This window comes from Drosophila serrata, unplaced genomic scaffold (genome assembly GCF_035046125.1).
Source record: "Drosophila serrata isolate PLE 108 unplaced genomic scaffold, ASM3504612v1 contig_87, whole genome shotgun sequence".
NCBI classification, from domain to species: Eukaryota; Metazoa; Arthropoda; class Insecta; order Diptera; family Drosophilidae; genus Drosophila; species Drosophila serrata.
Window position 1 is genome coordinate 49,120 of NW_028256985.1, and position 11,075 is coordinate 60,194.

General features: G+C 41.4%; 1 protein-coding gene across 1 annotated transcript in view; it reads right to left on the bottom strand.

Annotated features, from left to right (window-relative positions):
- Positions 1-6,035, bottom strand: part of LOC147644829 (DEAD-box helicase Dbp80-like) — a gene marked incomplete at its 3' end in the record, with an annotated part of 45,214 nt that extends 39,179 nt beyond the window's left edge. The window contains 1 exon segment of the mRNA XM_086840069.1: positions 5,869-6,035. Coding sequence (XP_086696195.1) covers positions 5,869-6,035 — 167 coding nt within the window.
- Positions 6,036-11,075: the final 5,040 nt, after the last annotated feature.

Genomic DNA, 11,075 nt, shown 5'->3' on the forward strand with positions numbered 1-11,075 from the left:
AAGTTTGTTTGTATGTATTGAATAGGCTCCGAAAGTACTTGGCAGATTTGAAAAATTCTTTCACTGTTGGAAAGCTACATCATTCCTGAGTGTTATAGGCTATATTTCATTTAAAAAAAAAATAGGCATCCTTACTAAAATTAAGATAACGTAATCCAAGGTGTTAAAAAAATATCAATAATCTACCTTACATCTACCGCCCTCTACAGGCAGACAAAGCATTTCCTGTCAAACATTCAAAACATATTGAAATAAGGAATTGGAGATACAAATTTTATTTTTTTGTTCAGGTTCAGTAAGAAACGAAGTCATGCCACCCAAGAAGTCGAGTTTGGGTCGTCGTACTCGCAATACAAAAGCAAACAGACGTAAGATTACGAATATGAGTGACGAAGAACGGGCCTCCACAGAGAGAGACGCAATGTCATTATTGGCCGGATGCATCAGGTCTGCATATACTGTCAGGCTCCTTCGATTGAATCAGACGAAACTTCGGTCCGAGGAATATATCCATTTGCGGGATGCTGTGATGAATGACCGTAATACAACCAACGTTGGAAAGCTCACGATTTTGCCATCCTCATACATAGGTAGTCCACGCCAAATGCATGAATATGCTCAAGATGCCATGGCATATGTTCGTTGCTACGGCCGTCCAGACTTATTTATCACCTTCACATGCAATCCAGCTTGGGACGAGATAGTACAGCTGTTATTTCCTGGACAATCGTATAGGGATAGGCATGACATCACAGCCCGTGTTTTCAGACAAAAGCTCAAGTCACTGATGGATTTTATTGTGAAACATGGAGTTTTTGGATCTGTGCGGTGCTGGATGTATTCAGTAGAATGGCAGAAGAGAGGATTGCCGCATGCTCACATACTGATTTGGCTGCATGATAAAATTACTCCAGACGAAATCGACGATGTTATATGCGCTGAGATTCCATGGACCGAGGTTGATACGGATTTGCATGAAGTTGTCATCAAGAACATGATCCATGGCCCATGTGGTACCCTCAACCCATGTTCACCATGCATGGTAGACGGGAAGTGTTCCAAGCGATATCCTCGAGCATTTGCAGCCAACACCGTAACAGGGGGCGATGGGTATTCTCTGTATAGGAGACGGTCAACTGAAGATGGAGGGACTTCGGCAAATTTAAACATGAGAATTGGTGATATTGAGGTAGACAATCGTTGGGTGGTTCCATACTCAACACTATTGTCAAAATCATACAAAGCGCACATCAACGTAGAATATTAAAATTCCGTGAAATCGATTAAATATATCTGCAAGTACGTGAATAAAGGCAGCGATATGGCAGCTTTTGGTGTTCAGGCAGTAAATGGTGACAACAATGCAGTACGAGTTCTCGATGAAATATCTCAATACCAGGCTGGAAGATACATAAGCAGCAACGAGGCTGCATGGAGAATTTTTTCATTCCACATTCATGAACGCTATCCATTAGGAGAATGGTCAACGTGTCTATTTCACAGAAAGAAATGTGCAAGAAAGAGTCCTGAATCCGCCAGCGACAACTCTGACTGCCTTCTTCACCTTATGCCAGGAAGATGATTTTGCCAGAACCTTGATGTATTCAGAAGTGCCCTCTTAACCATAATATGCCCAGCAGGTGGTCAACTAGCTCATATACCGAGGATACCGATGATCCAAAATGATATGACAGTCCCATTTAAACGGCTTAAATTTCCGGTAAAAACATCTTTCGCATTAACAATTAACCAGTCACAAGGCAAAACCTTCGAATTAGTATGGATTGATCTGCGAAAGAAATGTTTTAATCATGGTCAACTGTATGTTGGTCTATCGCGAGTCGGAGCCAATGAAAATCAATTTATTTTGCTGCCACAAAATAAAACATCAAATATTGTTTACAGAGAAGCTCTAACAAAATAAATGTATTTTCTTTTAGGGTTATGACCTCAATAATTGAAAAAAAAAAAAATTAATAAAGGATGAATATGTGTCATATTATTATTATTATTATGAATGTGTTAAAATTGACAAATCTAAATGTAATGTTTAATGCCGTGCGAAGCCGGGACGGGCTGCTAGTATATATATATATATATATATATATGTATACACAGATATACCTATATTTATATTTATGTCTATATCTATATCTATATCTATATCTATATCTATATCTATATCTATATCTATATCTATATCTATATCTATATCTATATCTATATCTATATCTATATCTATATCTATATCTATATCTATATCTATATCTATATCTATATCTATATCTATATCTATATCTATATCTATATCTATATCTATATCTATATCTATATCTATATCTATATCTATATCTATATCTATATCTATATCTATATCTATATCTATATATCACCTAAATAGGTGAATGAAATGAAAGCAGGCATTACTTCATTGTATTTAAACATAAATATACATATAATTTATATTGTATTATGTTTTAGTGATCGAAGTTCTATCTGCAAGGGTATATAAACTTCGGCATGCTAGGGTTACCTGCCTTTCTTATTTAACTTTCTTCTTTTTTATTTGCTCAAATAAAAACAATTTGAAAACTGGAAAAAAATTAACAAAAATTTGTTTACCCGTACATGGTATTCGAGTTAGTTAGTCTTCTATATATGTACTCTTACTCGTATGTATATATGACGGAACGGCCCGGATCGGACGACTATATCATAAAGCTCCCATAGGAACGATCAAGAAATTAATATAATAAATATTATAACATTCTTGAGTTTTTAAAATTTTTTCATAGTTTTTTAAATAAATATTTATAATTTATACTCTATTGATTCTTAGTGATTGGAGATCTATCTCAAGCTTTCTTTCTTGTTTTCTGTTATTTATTATGTCCTGCTATAGTTTCAAAAACTTCAAGTTTCCAAAATCTTTTTTAGCCAAAATTGACTTTAATTATTCGTGAACAAATTAAATGTGTTCCTCCATTTTTAATATATATTATAACTAGGAAACCTGGCGAACACCGTTTCGCCACCAGATGGCTTTGGTTTATGTAACATTTCGTTTGGTAACTAAAATATGATTTTTTTTTTGTTTTATATTATATAATTTATATTATATTTGAAAAGTAATATATCCAGTTTAAATTTTCCTTTTGCAATTCAGTCGTTTCTCTTTTGATTTTTAACGCATTGCAACATCGGCATTTAGTCGTCATTGGTTCAATATCTAAATTTTCATCATCACTGTAGTTCTCAGTGGGATCATATTGGAATGCCAATCGATTGTATGATGATTCTCGTGTCCTCACGCGTTGTCTCAATAGGGAATTTTCTCTTATTATATTTTGAATTTCTTCGCTTTAGTTCTGTGAATACACTAGAAAACATTAGAAAACGACTACTTGATATATTGGTTTGTAGTAAATGCTATTTATCAGCAATGGATAACCCGCTTTTCTGTCGAACCGGATAAAAAGTATCTCATGTCTGTTTACTGGCTCTAAGCTACCAACCTACCAATTTTCACCCAAATCTGCTCTGCCGTTCTTGAGTTAAAAGTATTGTAACAGACACAACTTTCTTTTATATACATAGACTTGGCGTACCCTGCCACGTTTCTCTGTGGCATATTGTGGTTGCACGCAATAACCGAAATCCCCTGCGAGCAATATTAACGCATTCCCAAATGGTTGGACAGCTCCACGCGAATCCCGCAATGATCGATCGAGAGCCTCCAGCGATTTTTTGTGTGCCATCGTGCATTCATCTCAAACAATGAGTTTACATCTTTGCAATACTTTTCCCATGCCAGATGCTCTGGAAATGTTGCATATAGGAGTCTCGATGATTGGCATGTTCAATGGCAACTTCAGCGCTGAATGCGCAGTCCTCCCACCAGGTAACAATGCTGCAACAATGCTGCAGTCGCAGTTTGGGCATATGCTGACATTTCCAATCGACTTAGCACTTTATTTGCAATTGTAAATTCCTTCTGTCAATTCCATGGTCATGTCAGAATTTTTAAGACGTACTCTGTGCAAAATATCCTCAGCCATATGCGAACGATATCTTTCCCATAACTCTGTTGGAGATGAAGGGAAGCATGATTTTGACAATAGGGGTGAGTATGGAACCACCCAACGATTGTCTACCTCAATATCACCAATCCTCATGTTTAAAGTTGCCGAAGTCGCGCCATCTTCAGTTGACCGTCTCCTATACAGAGAATACCCATCGCCCCCTGTTACGGTGTTGGCTGCAAATGCTCGAGGATATCGCTTGGAACACTTCCCGTCTACCATGCATGGTGAACTTGGGTTGAGGGTACCACATGGGCCATGGATCATGTTCTTGATGATAACTGCATGCAAATCCGTAACAACCTCTGCCCGTGGAATCTCAGCGCATATCACATCGTCAATTTCGTCTGGAGTAATTTTATCATATAGCCAAATCAGTATGTGCGCATGCGGCAATCCTCTCTTCTGCCATTCTACTGAATACATCCAGCACCGCACAGATCCAAGAACTTCAAGTTTCACAATGAAATCCATCAGTGACTTGAGCTTTTGTCTGAAAACACGGGCTGTGATGTCATGCCTATCCCTATGTGATTGTCCAGGAAATAACAGCTGTACTATCTCGTCCCAAGCTGGATTGCATGTGAAGGTGATAAATAAGTCTGGACGGCCACCTGATGCATCCGGCCAATAACGACATTGTGATTCGAGCTGCAATCAACAGTTGGATTATATCTGAATGCAAGACGATTGTATTGCAGGTTTTGATCTTCTGCAAGCTTTAAACGCGCTTCAGCTACCCTTGCCCTGTCGCGTTCATTATTTTGAGAGTGAATCAAATCGATTGCTGCAGAACGCGACTGCCTAACTCTTAATCGTTTTCTCTAAAGCCTATCTGCTCGTCTTTCAGCTGATTCCGCGTTGTGCATCTGCATTGCTCTCAGCCGCTCAGCCTCTCGGATGGAGGCCCGCTCTTCGTCAGTCATATTCGTCATCTTACGTCTGTTTGCTTCTGTATTGCGAGTACGACGACCGAAACTCGACTTCTTGGGTGGCATGACTTCGTTTCTTACTGAACCTGAACAAAAAAATACAATTTTAATCTCCTATTTCTTCTTTCAATATTTTTGGGATGTTTGACAGGAAATGCTTCGATTCAGCTGGCTGCCTGTAGAGGGACCAGCAGTAGAGGCACGGGGAAACGCGAAAAAAAAACTGATATATTCGCAAACGCAGATAAGCTATCAACATCAAAAGTAGACAATAACCAAGCTGGAACCTCAACGCATGTTGTGTCAAAATTTTGGCTTAAACGGTTGAGAACTTTTCAAGTCTATAAAGGAAGTAGACACGAACAGAGCATTGGTATTTACATACATTAAAAAAAATGTTTACGTAATATGTATTATATTACCTTGTCAAGCCGGCGACCACTCCTATAAACTTTATTGAAAACTTTAAATTGTGTTTAGGTCCCGACTAAGTTTTGGCCGTTTCAATAAGGGTATTTAACTGCAAAAAACAACCTTTTGTTTTATTTTCTATAGGTAACGCTGAATTGGTTTTCCAAAAACCAACTTAACCTCGTAATGTTCTCCTGCGAATTTGGCAGTCGTCAGCGCTGCAGGCCTTTATCCATGAAGAGCTATTCGAACAAATGCCAATACGCTTTTACTTCGGGGCTTTCACTCCATGGTGTAGGTTTTGCCGGTCGCTCTCCCTTCTCTACCCATTGCAAAATCAAGGCGAAAGTGGGGTCCTTTTGCTGGCTGCGAGCGATGTCGATGGGTTGATTTTGCAGAAAGAGGATCTCGTGGCCATCGTTTTGCTCGGCTCTGTTACATACGTGGCAGTCGCCACAGGGTCGACGAGACAAGGCGTCGGCATTTCCATATTGCTTTCCGCTGCGGTGCTGGATGTCCATGTCTTTGTATAGTACTCCTTCAGGCTCCCGAAAGTTAAATAGCCATCGGAGACACGAAAGATCCGTGTGTAGTAGAAATCTCCGGTCATATAGGTAGTGGTGGAAATGCTTTGTGGCCAAGACAACTGCTAGCAGTTCTCACCTAGTTACACAGTAGTTGCAGTCCGCAGCGCTAAAGGACTTGCTGTAATACTCCAGTACACGCTCCTGGCCGTCTTGCCGTTGACCGAGCACGCGACGGCATCCATAATGAATATCCCATAGAAAGCGGGAAAAGTTAGCTGCGGGGGTGTGGTAAGATTGAATTTGAGCGCCTCGAAGGCACCGTGAGCAGCTGTTGACCATGTGAAGGGGCGCTTAGCTTCCATTAGGTCGTGCAAAGGGAGCGCGATTGTAGCGAAGTCGTGAATAAACTTTCGATAATAAGAACATAGCCCCGCAAAGTAACGCACTTCCTTTTTGTTCCGAGGTGGGGGCCAATCGACGACTTTTCGAACCTTCTCTGGACACGCTCTTAAGCCCTTGCGGCTAACAACGTGACCCAGATAGTTAACCTCGGTCCGAAAAAAAAGGACACTTGTTGGGGCTCAGCTTCAGCCCTACGCTCTGAAATCTATCGAAGACTTGCTGCAAGTGGTCCAGGAGCTGCTCGACGGTACGAGAATGTACGATGATGTCGTCGAGGTAAACCAGGGTGAATTTCCGTGTAGAACCGGATAACAAACCGTCCATCAATCGCTCAAAGGTGGCTGGCGCGTTGGTCAAGCCAAACGGCATTACGTTGAATTTGAACAGACCAGCGTCACACGTAAACTCGGTCCTAGGTCTAGAGCAGAGAACTGCAACGATCAACATTTTTACGATCATACCCGATCATTGACTCGGATTTTTTGCATCAACAAAATTGTATGATCGTAAGGGAGCATGTTCGAAGCGAATATTCAGTTTCGATCACTCATGCCCGGTTGCGGAATGATTGCTTTTGATCAAACGTTTTTTGTGAATTGCAAAGAATGATCGAGACTGCATCTTGCATTCAGGCCGATCACAATCATTCAATTTGGTCAAACCGGGTTTGATTCAATCCGATTATTCCATGAAGAAGAATTTGTGTTCCTTAGTGTACTGAGCATACTATTTGTTGAATTTTAGTTTTTAGGATATAAAATGACAAATAAATGAAGTTAATCTGTTTCAGTTAATTCTATTCATCGCAACTTCTTTTCTGCTCACTTATAATTATGTACATATTTTTGATCTGATTGCATCATTAGCAATCAAATCAAATCAAACATGAGCGAACCCCGAGCTGTTATGAATCGTCGTTTGGCTCGATCGTTCTTCTCTGCACGATCAGTTTCGATCATCATGCCGGTACGAACCAATCTGTTTGAATCAGTCAACAGAACAAGCAAGCCGATTGAACGAGATCGTTCGTATTGTGCGCGAAGCTCGATCGAAGAGGTTGTAACGATCCGCTGTGTAGAGTTTTGATTGGCTCGATCGTTGTTGATCGAACCGGAGCGATCATACTCAATGCAGTTCTCTGGTCTAGAGTCCTCGTCCATCTCCACCTGCCAGTAGAAGCTCTGGAGGTCCATGGTAGAGGAATCCTTGACGGTGATGTCGTTGACGTCAATAATACTCACAGAACCGGGTGGAACCTTCCTTTTCTTTATTAGGACGACGAGGCCCATGTGCTGGTGGACGGCCGAATTATGCCTCTAATCTTCATGTCGGCGACGAGCTGATCTACCTCGCCCGTGTTTATGACATGCCAGGTTAAATCGGTATGCCCCGAGTCATCGTCGTTTCGGGCAAACACCCAAGGGAAGCGGCCGATCAGTGCCGTCCATTTTGGGTGAAGGTAGGCCGGCAAATTCTGGATCTCCTTTGCGTGGGGAACTGCTCCGTCCCCGTCTATTTCTGGGCTCGATGCGGGCATGGGCTCCACCTGTCCCACTATCATTTGCGCGGATAGCAGGTATTCCTGTGCGCTAAGGTTCACTAAGTGCAGGGTGTTGGTGTCGCTTGAGGTGTCCACCTAGCTGCTGCCTAGTATAACATGGGGCGGCAGCTGAGAACTTCTCCCACGTTCCAGCAAGGCCAGAGGAAGCAGTTTTCCCGACCTGCACCGAACTGCTACGTGGGTGTCGCTATATGGCGGGAAACTTGTGGGTGCAGTCGAATAAAGCAAATTTCGAGGCTGGGTATTCGGGGCATATAACGGCAGAGATCCCACGGTGGCTAGTGCTACTTAACCAGCAAGAACTCGTGGCCGGCCTTACGGCCATTTCCAGTCTGGCGTTGACTCGAGCGGTGGCCACGAATTTTTCTGCCAAGGTTCCCAGTAGAGTCACTCGGCACGGTGTACACGGCAGTCGTTTTGGCAGAAAGCTAGCACAAACGCCCCAAGATGGAGTACAAATGGGTCAGGTCCGAATTCTCTTCATCGGCGGGGGGCGGGTATACTGTTCCGTAGTACTCGTAGCCGTTGTGACAGCAGTTAGTTTGGGGGTGCTCGACGACTCTCTTCGGCGGCGTAGCGTGGCGGTATTCTGGATTGCGGCAGACTCTACACCCCGAGATGGAGCGACACTCTCTTTGGGCGGCGGCGCCGAGAGGGGGCCAGGCCGGCTTCGACTCCCTTAGGAGGAAGACTATAATGGGCGCCACGTTGTTCGTTGGGCGGCGGCGGCGCGATAAGGTGCCGAATGAATGAAGAGGGGTAGAAGACATAGGGAGCGGATACTCGCTGCAGCTTTAGTTAGTTTCCCGAGGACGCTATGGCCCTCCGGAAGGAGGCCGGGCCGGTGCGCCGATGTGATCGACAGGCACATGCGAGTCATCACAGCGGCCGTGGGCCGTCGTCGACATTCGATGCCGCAAGCCATGTCGAGGGCCTCATTCAGCGGTCGCGGATTGCTACTGATGATAGGGACCTGGTATCCGGTGTTCCGGATCCCGTCGATGAAGCGTTGCACTATGATGCTGTTATAAGTCGCGGGCGGCAACTCGGCGCGCCTGTCCGGAGTCCACGTTCGATGCCTCACCTACGCGCGGGGTGCTCACGGAATGTCGATCGCTCTCGTCTGGCCGTTGCATCCAAAACGGTCGCCCAGCACAGTCCTCTCAAAAGTGGAGCGACTGATCCAAAGCGTCCACTTTTGCTCCATTCGCCGGAACGAGCGGTCGACGGCTCGGTCCACGACGTCCAACGATGCGGCTCCATCTCGCAGCTCTCCCTGGTTACGAACTTCTGACGAGGCCTGACGGCGGTGGCGAGTGAAATTCTTAGGCAATTTTCATAGGTCAGGGTTTTCGCAAACCCTAGTGACCCTACCGTGATCGGGCCACGGGCAGAATTCACTACGGAGCGCCGAGCGGAACTTTTTAATAGGTGTGGCTGCCTAGAACCCGATCGGACCCACTCACTTGCCCCATGTGTAAATGTGGTTATTTCTTAGCTTTTCTTTATTAGTGATCAGAGACTCGTGCTTTTTCGGACACGTTCGTAAGATGAAGAGAAGGAAATGAGAGCGCTTAGAGAGACCAGGCATCCTGGCAGTCAAAAGCTCTCATAATTACGCTTATGACGGAATTCACGACTTCTCGCGTTGCCAACGGCCATAAATATCGCAGACTCTTCGAATCTGGGGTTTTTGTTACAATATACTTTATATGGTCGCACTATGGGCCAGGCGGCCTGGATTTTGGCCAAAAGGGTCAAAAATGATTTTGAGAAAATTAGTAAAAAAAACAATTATAAAGAGGATAGATAAGCTTTCTTTCCCCAAAATTTTATTACTTTCTATTCAATGGGTAAGAAATGGCAGCTAATCACAGTGGATATTTGCGTTTAATTTTTTCATTTTATTGGCAAAAAAAAAAATTTCCTGCCCCTATGTGGGCAGCTATAGTCACATCGAAATGATTTTAATGTAATAGTAGAACCCAAAATTTAAAACAAAAATGTTTTTTATTACATTATTATTTTAATTTTTTAACATATTTTTCACAAGTTGTGATTTCAAACATAGGGTACCTCAACGTACCACCTCCGATCAAATTGAAAAAAATTAAAAAAAAAAACTTTGAATATTTCGCTATTACGTATAATTTGTCCCAAAGGCACACTCTGAGGTTTTTTATACCAAAATCAAATTTCCAATTATATTATTAAAAAAAAGTCTTTATAATACTGCCTAAAAGCAGGCAAGAAATAATATATTACAAGCAATGCCAAGCAAAAATAAGATTAAAAAAATTTGTGGCATACTTTTAGTGCCACATTATACAAGCATCTATAAACATGATTTTTTTGCTAAAAAACTTTAAAAAATTATTGGTTTAAAAACTAATTTTTTTTTTGTTTTTGTTGTAATAGAGACCATATTGGAAGTAAAAAACCAAAAATTGAGCTAGATTGCTTTTATGTAATTGAGACTAGAAATTTGAAATTTAAGGGCTTAAAACTAAAAAACTACTGCATTTAATGCAAAAAATATATTTTGTTCTAATAAATATTATCTAAATACTCATTTCTGTAAAGTGAGATTCAAATTGAATTGCTAGTTTTTTTTTTAATGAAAAACAAAAAAAAAAGGAAATATTTTTAAACTTTGGTAGGGATTATCTTCATAAAAAAATATTTTCTATTACTAATTTTTGAAAACATAAAATTCAATATTTTGAGAATGTGCATGCAAAATTGCATGTCTCTTAAAAATTTATTTTTGAAGTTACAGAGTTTTGGCAAAAATATGAACTTCCTGGCCCATAGTGGGTCGGAGGTGCCTCCTTTACTGCGTTGCAAACTTCGTACTGAAATTATAATACCCTGCAAGGGTATAAACAGCTCCTAAATTTAAAAATAAAAGTTTAGGCACAGAGTGCAAAACTGTAACATGACTTTTTCTACACTTGGCTTTCGCATTTATTCTCCGTTTATCAAATTTTTGATGAAAGTTGTATATGAAACTAACAACAAAGCATTCGTTAGAAGAGAAGATACAAACTTTTGAAGATGGAGTATCGAAACCGTGTAACAGTTTTGCTCGTTGGTGTTTATGTATACATTTTTTTATTTTATGGTGCCACATTAACACATTGTTTGCTCGGGGATAAAA